General features: G+C 53.5%; 4 protein-coding genes across 4 annotated transcripts; 2 read left to right on the forward strand and 2 right to left on the reverse strand.

Moving 5' to 3' along the window:
• Nucleotides 1–47: 47 nt before the first annotated feature.
• On the reverse strand, nt 48–1,318 carry A1O7_02534 (uncharacterized protein; the record flags this gene model as incomplete). Its single annotated transcript, XM_007756565.1, has 4 exons — nt 48–170; nt 266–647; nt 698–901; nt 951–1,318. The coding sequence occupies 4 exons, from the start codon at nt 1,316–1,318 to the stop codon at nt 48–50; spliced, it is 1,077 nt and encodes a 358-aa protein (XP_007754755.1).
• Nucleotides 1,319–2,192: 874 nt separating this feature from the next.
• On the forward strand, nt 2,193–5,558 carry A1O7_02535 (uncharacterized protein; the record flags this gene model as incomplete). Its single annotated transcript, XM_007756566.1, has 1 exon — nt 2,193–5,558. One exon carries the CDS (start codon nt 2,193–2,195, stop codon nt 5,556–5,558), a length of 3,366 nt encoding a protein of 1,121 aa, XP_007754756.1.
• An 854-nt stretch (nt 5,559–6,412) lies between these two features.
• On the forward strand, nt 6,413–8,626 carry A1O7_02536 (uncharacterized protein; the record flags this gene model as incomplete). The annotated part of the gene is made up of 1 exon (XM_007756567.1): nt 6,413–8,626. One exon carries the CDS (start codon nt 6,413–6,415, stop codon nt 8,624–8,626), a length of 2,214 nt encoding a protein of 737 aa, XP_007754757.1.
• A 1,746-nt stretch (nt 8,627–10,372) lies between these two features.
• Nucleotides 10,373–12,615, reverse strand: A1O7_02537 (CNT family concentrative nucleoside transporter; the record flags this gene model as incomplete). The annotated part of the gene is made up of 4 exons (XM_007756568.1): nt 10,373–10,566; nt 10,629–10,870; nt 10,921–12,027; nt 12,083–12,615. The coding sequence occupies 4 exons, from the start codon at nt 12,613–12,615 to the stop codon at nt 10,373–10,375; spliced, it is 2,076 nt and encodes a 691-aa protein (XP_007754758.1).
• Between the last annotated feature and the right edge of the window lie 375 nt (nt 12,616–12,990).

Genomic DNA, 12,990 nt, shown 5'->3' on the forward strand with positions numbered 1-12,990 from the left:
CAGTTCGCAGTTCGGCCAGCATGATCCACGCACAATCGTTTCGCAAGCTAGACTCGGGGCAGACCGAGGGCCTCCCTCCTCCCCGTTGACGCAGGATCGAGATATGGCCTTTCGCCAATACCCGAGGCGCGCACGCCAGTTCTGTTTCCATCGACGAGATGTGTATCGGGCTAGATTGAAATAATCTGTCAGCAGCATCCTGGAAGATCTAGAATGGAGATTGTAGGGGATAGATGCAGCGAGTGACGTGGGGTGGGAAACATACTGTGGCTGCATGCAGCGTGCACGCATTGCTCCAGATGGCACACGCCTGCTTTGTCCAGTGCATTCTCGCGACACAGTCGTGGTTCCGCGTGATCAACCTGAGAACGTAGTCCCGGATCATCTGATCTTCATAGGTATAGACATCATTGATCCGAGAGACGTGCAGGCCGACACCCGCGAAAAGGGACTTCCAGCCAGTCACTGGGTGGGTACGGATGACTGGGTGCACGGGGGCGAAATTCATGCCATGGTTCAGGGGCGAGCCGCGAGGCGAGGTGATTTCATAACCACCGGCTTTGGTCGCGGACTCGAACACTGGTTGTGCACACGTTGCCGTTAAGGACTCGAGGAAGGCTTGCATCGGTGGGGAGACGCGATCGTAGCTGGAAGAAGTTAGTGACTGCACGACGAGCACGAGCTGACGGCAACCTACAGCTCGTAACCAGAGACCCAAAGAGTGTCTCCGCCAGACGGGGGTGTATCCTGCATGCGCAGGAAGCTGAAATCGGCCGGGCATTCCTCGAACAGACAGTCACTGTGCCATTCTCTGCTCAGGTCTTTTGGCTCGCTCGTGCTGTTAGGTCGGTTCTTCATGGTTGCATATAGTTTCTTCATGGCTTCCGAGTTGATCACATAGCTTCCTGTATGTCAGCACACTAGTTCGCGCTGCCGAAAGGTAGACTGACATGTTCTCATCCGTCGTGCCGTCGGCCATGGGAATGTTGTTGGGGTCGTTGTACAGCGGGTGGACGTGCAATCCATGATCCTCGGGCCTGCCCGTCAACTTCCCTAGCAGATCGGTGATTTTCTTCTGCTCCTCAACGGTCAGGTCATCCTGGGGCGCGCGGAAGAAGACAACGCCACGCTCGCAAATGGTGATGGCGAGGTCGCGAAGCTGAGCCTCAGCGTTGGAGGCATTGAGCATGTCCTTGAGTTTGGCTGTCGGGTATTCGCGCCCAATAATCGGCGTTACATCGACATATTCGAGATGGTCGATTGCCCCGGAGTTCTTCAGCGGGCTGCGCTTCAGCGTCATGTGTGAGATCGAACCCATTGTTTTGTTGGTCGGTATCGCCGCTCTATGGTTATGACTAGCGATTTCTTGTGATGCCAGACGATTTTGATGGGTAGAAGTCGCAACAGCAGAGACGACGAAGCTTCAAGATATCATGAATTCTCTCATGCAGTGGCCGTGTGATCTGCCGTGGGGCCTCCCAATTGTCCTGCCATGGAGACGTATGCGGAGTCTTCCACTCCAACGTCGGCAGTGGGGAAGTTTGTTGTGTGCCAGCACGAGGCGTCAGATTGGAGTAGAGACTTCCCCATGGGACTACAGGTACTCGCTTTTGAGGATCTATCTGCCGAACCCCGGATGGGGAATAAAAGCAAGTACGGACCCGATTTCGAGGGCGCACAAGGCCGCGTGCACAGTTCGAACGGCGAGTACTCACAGGACGGAAAGGAGTGGAGTCGGCCAATGCCAGAACACAGCGAATGAATGACCTATATCAGTACTGCGTCGGCATGGCCTTACCGTATGGGCTGCCACCAAGCTTGGGCCAAGGTTGTAAGCCACGAAAAGCTTCGGCCGTCGCAGCCACGACGGCGACTCTCCGGGTGTAAGGTGGGATAAAGACACAACTGCCGACGGGAGGCGGCTAGAGTCTCTCTTAACTTGCGACTTGGCACGGGGACGTCATGGTCACCACGGTGTCACCAGTGTCAAGTCAACGTTGATTCGGTTGTTGGACAGATTGCAAATAGCAGCGAGGTGATCACGTGAAAGCGCGTTGCCAGAGTCGCGTTGCCACGCTTTCACTGCCCGCAAATTGCCCCTCTTTGTGGTTTTTGACTGAGGTTATCTAACAGGTTCCAGGGTTTCTTACCTCTCCTAGCTATGTATCACCGACTCACCAAACACCGAGAAGATGGTGTTCACCGATAGCGAAGATGACGATCTAGACGCCCCCCGCATAAGACACAAACATGCTCGAGCCGAACCATCTCTTGCAAAGAACACTCTCGTCGACGTCCCCAAGACCCCGACGATCAACCCAGAGACTCCGCGTCGATATGACAGCCCTGCCATTACCTCCGATGCACATGGTCGCAGTTCAAGAAAGCAGCCCTATTCTGGCCGTGATACAGTCGCGCAGATCGAATACGACTCGGCCGATGAAGAGCTTGACCGGATCGAGCGAGAATGGAATGAAGATCATGAAGTGTCAGCAGAAAAGACGAACCAAAAACCCAGGGCGAACGTGAAAAAGGGTGCAGCACCACAAATACTCGAAACAATCAACGAAGAGTTGGCACCGCGTCCCAAAGCGGGAAGGACAAGATTGACAACGGGTGTGGGACGACAGGGACCCTTCAGAAAGCGTCGAAAAGTGAAAGCCTACGCAGACACTGACGACGATCAGGATCTGATGGAGTGGACATTGCCTGAGTACATAAGGGATCGAAGAGCCAATTTTGACGCGCGCCTAAAGCAGCTCAAAAGAGGCGGTCTGGAACTACCTCCTAATTTTGACGAGGTCTACTTCTCCGACGAGGAGCACTTGGAAGATCTCGTCGAACGACCAGACTTTCCGCTGTCGACTGCCACCAAAGCCTATAAGGATATTGAGCTCCCTAACTCCCTAGGCCTCATTCCAGCACCAGTTGCCCAGTTCCTGCGCGACTATCAGATTGACGGTGTGAAGTTCTTGCACGAGCTCTTTGTCTATCAACGAGGTGGCATACTCGGTGACGACATGGGGCTGGGTAAGACGGTTCAGGTCATTGCGTTCCTGACCGCGGCTTATGGCAAGACCGGCGACGAACGCGACCAAAAGAGGATGCGAAAAATGGCCCGGTCCAACCAGCGTTACCCCAAAACCCTCATCATCTGCCCGGGAACCCTCATGGAAAACTGGAAAGATGAATTCCAGCGTTGGGGTTGGTGGTATGTCGAGACTTATCATGGTGGTGCAACACAGAGGCATGATGCGCTCCTACAAGCCGAAGCAGGCATGCTCGAAATTATGATTACCACCTATCACACCTATCGAGCCCACAAAGAAGAGATCAACCTGATCAAATGGGATTGTGTCGTTGCCGACGAATGTCACATCATCAAAGAACAGAAATCCGCAACCACCATAGCCATGAACGACATCAACGCACTCTGCCATATCGGCCTAACCGGCACCGCGATTCAGAATAAATACGAGGAGCTGTGGACCCTCCTTAATTGGACGAATCCTGGTAGACTAGGACCGATTGCGACGTGGAAGAAATCCATCTGCGAGCCGCTCAAGTTGGGTCAGAGTCACGATGCTACTCAGTATGAACTAGCCATCGCCCGAAAGACAGCGAAAGCCCTTGTGCAGAACTTGTTACCCAGGTTCTTTCTTCGACGAACGAAAGCTCTCATCAAACATCAGCTACCCAAGAAATCAGATCGTGTGGTCTTCTGTCCCCTCACACCCACTCAGGCAGAAGCCTACCAAAATTTCCTCGACAGTGACATCGGCCAGCTGGTCAAGAATGCCACAGAGCTCTGTGACTGCAACCGAGTGCCAAAGAAAAAGGCGGGTTGGTGCTGCCACATGTCACTGGAGGATGGGACTACTTGGCAGAGTTGGGTCTTTCCCGCAATCAATACTCTGCGAAACTTGTCCAATCATTTAGCGATCCTTATTCCTCAGGGAACAGACCCTAAAGACAAGCAAGCAAAGGATCTCGACATGCTTGAGATTTGCATGCCTGACAAGTGGCGGGAAATCTATCGGACTCGTGACAGCATCATGCACACAGGCAACCCAGAGTACTGCGGGAAGTGGCGGGTCTTGAAAAAACTTCTCACCTTTTGGCATGACCAAGGTGGCAACAAGGTGCTCATCTTCTCGCATAGCGTTCGCTTACTCAGGATGCTACAAAACCTGTTCATCAGCACCCAGTTCAACGTCACATACTTGGATGGAAGTATGGCGTACGACGAGCGTTACAAGGCAGTCAGAGACTTCAACACCGATCCCTCACAATTTGTGTTCCTCATAAGCACCCGGGCCGGAGGTGTTGGACTGAATATCACCTCCGCCAACAAAGTGGTTATTGTCGATCCGAACTGGAACCCCAGCTATGACTTGCAAGCTCAAGATCGGGCATATCGAATCGGACAGACCAGAGACGTCGAGGTATTCCGACTCATCAGTCAAGGTACATTGGAGGAAATAGTCTACGCTCGGCAGATCTACAAGCAACAGCAAGCCAATATCGGGTACAACGCAACGAGCGAAAGGCGATATTTTCAAGGTGTCCAGGGCCGCCAAGATCAGAAAGGTGAAATCTTTGGCCTGCAGAATCTCTTCGCGTACCAAGGGGAGAATCAGGTACTACGAGACATCGTGAATAAGACAAACATTGCCGAGTCCAAAGCTGATGTGCGGGTCGCCAACCTAGAGCTCGAGGAGGATTCTGACGGCAACGGTGATGAAGACGGTGGAAATGACGAGGATGACAAACCACCTCGGACCAAGGCAGATTCCGACACGGAGGATGCAGCACTGTCCCAACTTGCGGCGGAGATAATTGGCAGCGATAGTCGTCCGTCTCGATCCCGCTCAGGGACGCCCTTCCAATCGACCAAGAATGCCGCCAAGAAACATGACCCAATACAGGCGATTCTGTCCTCGGTTGGCGTCTCCTACACGCATGAGAACAGCGAGGTGGTCGGCTCTTCAAAGGTCGAAGCGCTGCTGTCGAAACGTGCCGAGGAAGCCGCAGCTAGCAAAGAGCGTTGGGGCACACAGGAGCAACAAGCAAAAGTCTTCGAGGATGAGCCGTCACAGCAACTGGTACACAGCCATGAAGACGAAGATCTGTATGAAAATATTCATGACAATGTTTTCCACGAACGACAGCGTAAGAACAAAACCGACACACCTGATGGTGGAGTCAAATACAAATACCGGCCGCCTCAGGCTGTCAGGAAGAGACAATTCTGCAGTATGGCAAAGTGGGCAGGGTATGGCGACGACGTTGTCACTTTTGCGCTGGTTGTCGAGAACTGGACGCAGGCCGAGAGAAGGGAGTGTCTTGATCGGTTCTACCAGTATCGAAGGGATGTGCTCCGCGGACATGTCAGGAACAAGGATCACGAAGCGAAGGAGCGGCATCCGAAGAGTGTGGCAGAGCAAGTGAGCCAAGAGGAAGATACTAAGGTCAAAGTCGCGAAGAGTATGTCTGTGGACCTGGAAACCAAGGTGCAGCTCGAGGTCGAAACAGAAACCGAAGATGATGAGCTCTGATTGAGGTTCGAGTTGGATGGGAACGGCGTCTAACATCATGTGGGAGACACGAGATGAGATGATGAAGTAATGGTGACACGGCTTTACGAACTAAGATACCCCCTGTATAAATACGTGATAACTATAGTTCGCCGAGGTAGCAATGTCCCAGACCTACCAAAGCCTCCAAGTTTAGCCCAAGATATAACTTGATGCACGAGCTTCATAATCAGAAAGGATAGGTGGATGGTTGTTCAAGATTGCACGAGCCCTTCATGCGTGCGCTCCCTTTTCGGAGCGACAAGATAGCTACAAAGCAGGATGCAACATGCCTAAAGATGCGTTTCAGCAGCACAAACTGGTTGTAGACAGTCGCAGAGCCTGAGAGAAAGAAGCTGCGAGAAGTGTGAGACTCCGCCAAACGAAGCGCAAACGGTGCCTAGACACGCTAACCTCTTTCGGCGGAGAAAGCTTGGCAAGAGTCAAGCGAGTCTCGCATTCTTTCACATGGACTGCGACTCCAACTGCTTCCGCTGCCGCTGCTGCCTTCAGATTCAGATTCACCTTTCGCTCATACAGCAGACTCTGAAATGATTCAAAAGAGCGTGCACCGCCATCAGCAAACCTGCAGGACATCTTTGCTACTCGCTCTACGCGCCCAAAGCTACTGCCATTAACCTCCTGATACCCATCATTCCTGAGTTATTCACGCCCATTTCCATCTGCAATCAGCGCCACACCCACCTCAAACATCGCAGCGCAACGCCGGGCTGTAGGCAAGACACGAGCAACAAACTTCGTAAAGGCGCCAGCTTCTTTCCGCCCTACCATTCGGGCCTGAGATGACGGCAATCCCTTCCTTCGCAATTCTAGACATGGACGCGTCTCATCTCGATGACAAGATGGACGTGGCTTCGTCGCCATTTCGGCAAGTCGACGATATCGACATCGAGCTTGACTCTGTTCGTGAACCGTCTGTGATTGGTTCCGTGCAGGACGAGATGATCGATGATACCGTGGTAGCTGCCGACGCGGCCTCCGATGTCATGCAAGACGAGTTCGACGAGGCTCTCGCCGACGACGATATGTTTGATGACACAAGACAAGACCAATCCGAACAGCAAGATATCGACTACAACATGGATGGCTCGATTGAAGTGGTGCAACATGATGAAGATGAGGATATCCTCTACGAAGATGAAGATGATATTAGGGCTGGGCCTCCACAGAACGACGGGATAGTTGAGTACAACAGCAATGAAACGTCGCCAGGCTATCTAGAGGTTGCTGCTGAGGTCATTTTAGAAGACCTTGACCACCAAATCGAACCAACGGAAGAGCACGACTTCCTTACTAATGAATCAGAGAACCTCCCAGTCAGTGACGATACCATTACCGGAGATCAACTCGCCGACAACCTTGACCAGGACCAATCACTCAACGTTCCTCAAGAGTACCTAGGAGAACCAAGCGATGGACAAGATCATCAGCAGCATGACCCTCTCCCACAGAGCCAAGAAGATCCTAAACAAGTTGAGCCTCTTCAACAGCAAACCGAACGGCAAGACATCCTTGAGGAGCCACACGAAACGCAGGCTACAATCCACCCTGGTGAGTCTCTAGTATCAGCTGATGCAGGAGAACCGGGACAGGAGCACCATGAGGAACCGGCCAAGAGCAATGCAGAGACCAGTACTCCCAAGACTATGCATCCTATAACCCTCTATTACCTGGAAGAAGAAATGTCGCTCTTTCCGCCTATGCTTGGAGACACCTCGAGCGTATACTTCTTGTCTGACTCTTCGCTAGCCTTCGAGCCGTTGGACAAACTGCTTGCAGCATGTCGTGAGATTTTGGTTGGGACTTTGGATCATCACGATGAGCTTGTGTTGGACGTGCCCGGGCTCGGTCTCCACATTTGCGAAGACTCGAAATATGCTGCTCAACTCACCCTAGCTCAGGTTGTTGATGTTTACCTTCGCCTTTGCCACAACGACGAGCACCAGGAGGCTCAGCCTCTGTATTGCAATCTCAGCAGCAGAGTCAGTTTAGCATCCCAATACGCGTACCTCGCAGCTGCGAGTGGTGAAGGCAAGACGTACGCCGAGATCGCTGCAGATCATGCGGACAGCCCGGAGTTGCAAGATGAAGATACAGCAGTAGCGAGTCAAAAGCAGGCAGTAAGCAGTAATCAATCTGCAACCGATGCAGACCCACTCGTCGCCACCGACCAGCCAGGCAATATATCGTCTACAGATATTGCTGAAAACAGCGATAAACCAGATGTCTTTGATTTGGAAGATCAAGCACAGAAAGACGCTGCTGCTCAGATCACGGCTACGACAGAAAATGCACCCCCTCCAGATACGGACAATTCGGAGACTTTTGCAGGAACCGACGAATCCGAACAGCCCGATCCTCATGAGGATGGCAATCCACACGATGGCGAACGAGAGGATGGCAATCCACACGATGGCGAACGAGAGGATGGGTATGGCGAGCTTCCAATTCCTGAAAGTGCTGGCGATGAGCCAAAGCAAGGACCTGGGGACACTGATCACTCCTATGAGGATCGTGAAGACGAGACGAACAGTTCGCACACTGTCGACGGCGACCCGGCCGACGCATCTCTCCAAGCTGCCAGTGTCGATAGCCCTGGTGCAGATATCTTTGATAGCGGCCCAGGTGACGCACAGCAAGAGGATATCTTCCCTCCAGAAGATGACATCGTTGAGCCGGACTATGGGTACGCGGCTTACGATGACGAGGAGCTCTTTCCCGCTAAACCTGGAGATGAGGAGACCCGCGAAGGAGATGTCACAGCAGACATCCCAGCTGATGACCAAAGTGCGACCTTACAGGACCTCGCCCCGCAAGATCCACCGGAGGATGTCGTTTCGTTCACCACCCTTGATGAGTCCCATGGTCAAGAGAAGCCACGATCTGCATCGCCAGCCGGCATTCCCACGCTGGACAACCTCAGTCCTCCCGTAACTCCCAAGCAGGTCAAGCGAAAGGCGGAAGATGCTGACGACCTTCTGTTCCTCGATCTGGACACTCCGGACCCCAAACGGCCACGGTCTTCGTAATTTCCTAGCTCCATCATTGTACCACCGCTCTCATCGTCAGTGGGTTCTGGCGACAGCTGAAAGCCGAGGATTTGATCCGGTCGATCCGGACCCCACGACAGATCGCGGTGATCGAGCCGACAAAGCTTGCGCCCAGACTACTGACCACACCTGCCCTAACTTGCCCTGGAACCCCCGTAGACCCCCTGCTTTTGTTGCGCTTGGTGACAACAGTCTGCATCTGCGTTCCCACGTACCCGGATTGTTTTTATACCCCTGTGTTACTAACCTTTAGTTTTCTGCGGTCAACCTCACCCGTTCGGTACCATTGTCACACAACGTCCTCGATTTCTTCGATGGGAGCACGGATTTTCAGGGTCGCCGAGCATCAATTCTTTGTTGACTGACAATGACACGATCGGATCTCGATTTCATCGTGGCTGCAACGGTTGGGTGGGTGGGTTTGCAGCCACAGTAAGTAGTATGGAGAAGGAGGAGACAAGCTACTAAAGGATGGGCCGGAATACGGAAAAGCAATCTTCAGTTCTGCCTTTAACCAATCTGTGCTACAGCGTAATGGGTGGGACAATAGTGATTGTACTTCTTCTTTCTGCATGGGAGAGAAAAAGGAAACGCGTGTGCATGACGAGGAAGTCGAGATGGCCTCTGAGAGGAAAGGGGCAGCCAGTCGAGCCAGTGTATTGTGGATCACAGACACGCGGATAATGAGAGCATACCTACTCTTCAGCACCACTCCTCAAATGAAGACCCCAGTTTGACACCGGAACTCCTTATCAAGGACGGGGCAGCTCGTGGGGCAGCTCGTCGGTCGTTCTCAAGCCTCAGTAATTGCTTCTCTTGCTTAATATTGATATGTTACATACTGTGCTGTTGGATGGTGTACTCTGTTGTCTGATGACTAAAGACTACGTCGATTGGGCACATCAGCGGGCAAATGTTACATGTAAGCAGCGTGGCAGCCAATTACTTGTGTGAAACGCGCCGTCGAAGGCGAAGAGACGTGAGGGTACGGAGTAAGCGAAGCAACGATCTCGGCCTGTATGATTTACTCCATACACTCTTTTCACCATCTCTTCACCATCTCTTCCTCTCTCTCGCTACCTAGGCCCCCCTCTCTTCCATTGGACTACTGTATCACTCACTTACTCCACTTCCCATACCCGCACCCGGGCAGGATCGCCATGGTGTTCGAACCTGTGCGGCAGAGGAAACCATCTAGGTAGGTACAGGACCTGTGTATGGTTCTTTCCGGAAAAGCTCGTATGGGGGGTCAATGTACTCTAAAGAGAGGGCAACAGCGACAAGAAAGAGAGAGAGAGAGAGAGAGAGAGAGAAAGAGAGAGATAGGAAGTAACCCGGAAGCCAGGATGAGGAGCGGAAAGAGATGGGATGGGATGGGTGGATGCGGTGCAAGATGGATGCGCCTTCAACATGTCCGTCACATATGCTACGGCCGGTAATTTGCATGGCAAGAGTGGTGGGCGGTGGATGAACAATCATAGCATATCATTTCATATCATATCGTAAATAGCTCGTACACTTTGTCATACGAAGTTCGGCTTTCGCGATACTACGCGCACGCACACATACGCACGCGGCGTCCGAGGCAAGGTAAGAGCGCAGTCGTGGTTCGGAGTACAAGGACTTAGAAAGGCCACTACTACATCAGCCTCGATCCGAGGTCCTGTTCTGTTCTGTTCTGTTCTACCTCATCGTACCCTCTCTCATCTACATCCACGCACATCTCTACGACCCGGTCTCCTGGCTCAAGGTGACCTGGTCCGTGACGAGCATGCCCGCGATACTGGCGCTCGTCAATGTCGACAGGACGCCAGAGAACAGGGCGGAAAGGGCCACGCGGGAGACGTCACCAGCGCGAGACGGAGCGATCTGTGATAACACGCCGATCTGGGTGCCTAGAGATCCGAAGTTGCCGAATCCTGCGAATCACAGATTAGCATGCGTTATGGACGGGACGGCGCTGCAAAAGGGCAAAGCATACCGCAAAGAGCATAGGTCGCAATCAGCCTTGAGCGTGGGCTCATGTTGATGTATTGCGCCTCGCTGGTCAGACTGTTATACGCGACGAACTCGTTCGCGACGACCTTGATGCCGATGAGTTGGGCGACCTGGAGGAGATCGCCGCGCGGGACGCCGAGCAGGAAAGCGACGGGGTAGCAAATGTAGCCGAGGATGAGTTGCAGGGTGAGATATGCTTCACCGTCTTGGGTGATGTTGATGTATCTGTTTCGCATTGTTAGTTCGGGCCAAAATGTAGACTGGCGTGAACTCACCTTCCCCACCAGCCGAGCAGGCCGTTGATGAGACCGATAAGTGCGATGATGCAGAGAAGTGTAGCCACAATCATGCCCGCAATCTTGATACCCAACCAAGCGCCGTTGGCAAATGCGTGGAGCGCATTCGTCGCGCGGTGCTCGTCGTCGTCCGGAATGACCACACGTCCGGAAGTAATCGTCTCCTCTGTTTCGGGATATCGCATCTTGGACACCGCCAAGGAGGCCGGAATGGACATGATACAGCTCGATACCAACGCCTGGGGATTCAACCCGAGGCCAATATAAGCAACCAACACGGAACCCGCAATGGTAGCGAAACCAGAACACATGACCTGATGGATTTCGGCGAGCGTCAAGTGGGGGACGAAGGGTCGAATCAACATTGCCGATTCACCCTGTCCGATAAACGGCGACGCAGCAGCCACGACGGCCTCAGCACCGGAGACGCGCAAGCTCCAGAAGAAGAAGACGGCGAATTTGCCGATGAACCATTGCAGAATGCCCAAGTAATACAGCACCTGCACGAGAGCGACGAAGAAGATGATCGGAGGCACGACACCAGTCAAAAACCAGTGCAGATCGACAACGCTGTCTGCGGTCAAGAAGGCAGTGCCTTGGTCGGCGAATCCCAGGAGAGCGCGCGCGAGGAAGGAGATGAAGTTGAAAATGTCGTAGCCGGCTTTGGTCCGCAGGACGAAAACGGCGATGACGAATTGAGTCAGCATGCCGCCGATGACTGTGTGCCAGCGTATCTTCCTCCTGTCGCGCGACGTGATCCAGAGAAGGGCGATCATCAGAGCAAGACCGAGCAGGGAAATCGCACGATTGCCGCGCGTATTGTCTGCGGACTCCTCCGAAACGAACGAGCCGATGAGAATGACGGCAAGTGCCACCAGTGCAGCGAGCCAGATGCGGAGTTTCTCTGGAATGGCCTGATAGACGCGCACGCCGGTGAAGTTCCATGCCCAATGCATCGGACGGGTGACGATGGTAATGGGAACCCAGAAGAAGATCAGACGGAGGGTGATGGCCAGATACAGGAGGAAGGGTTTCAGCCAGCCCAGGTTGTCCGTGCGGTGCAGAACGAGGCCGGCGATCCACCATCTGTCACAAAATCGTGAGTAGGAGTCCCGACGCCAACCAGCTACGTCGAACTTACCCGGTGAAGAACAGCCAGATAAAAATGTGCACGAAGATCTTATATTTCGCGTAAGATCGCGAGACGCGATGTTTTTGGCCATCGTCTGAGCCATTCGTCATGACCCTCGTAGGGTCGACGGTTCCCTTTTCGGCATCCTCTGAGTTGCTGAAATCCTTCTCGTTGATCTGCTCCGAGGGCTTGCGGAGCTGGTGCTTCGTATAATCTTGAGGGTTATTGTTGACGAAGGCCATGTGGTTGTCGGCGGTAGTGCCGTCCGCGTACAAGACCTCATCGTGCTTGCCGGCCAGTGAGGGGCGGCCGTGGTGGAGGTGCTGGTGCTGATGCTCGTGCGAGTAGTGCAGCGTCAGGTCGGGGTTCTCGTCGACGCTCTTCTGTAGCGAAGGGTTGTGCCCATGGGCGGGGATGTCATGGTGGGTTCGTCGTCGCTCACCGCCCTCCGCAGGTGCATCGATCGGGTGTGCGGCGTGCACACCGTCGTGGTGGACCTCCCTCACCTCTTTGGGATCAATCGAGTCTGGATTGGAACTCATCCTGGAGGTTGTCTGCGCTCGTGCTTGTCGTCGAGGTACTTGGACAGGACGGTGGAGCGCAGGAAGGAGAGTGCCACCAGAAGGACGGGCACAAATGCGACGAAAGTGATCAACCAGGGAGACATGGTGGAGAGGTGGAATGGTATTATGTATTTGCTGGATCGGCCAGTGAGCAGCAGCGCTGGACGGTTATCGTCGACATGCCGTAAATGGATGGCAGCTCCGACGAGCTTGACCAGGGCTTCAATTGTCGATTGTGCGAACGTGGATTGAGAGTGGATCGCGATGGCCGTGGATCATCTGCCCCGCCAACCGCGGCACGCTGCCCTCCAGGCCTGTGAGTGGTGGAATAGAGGCGGACAGACGTCGTCCAAC

Source organism: Cladophialophora yegresii (genome assembly GCF_000585515.1).
Source record: "Cladophialophora yegresii CBS 114405 chromosome Unknown aczIN-supercont1.2, whole genome shotgun sequence".
NCBI lineage: Eukaryota > Fungi > Ascomycota > Eurotiomycetes > Chaetothyriales > Herpotrichiellaceae > Cladophialophora > Cladophialophora yegresii.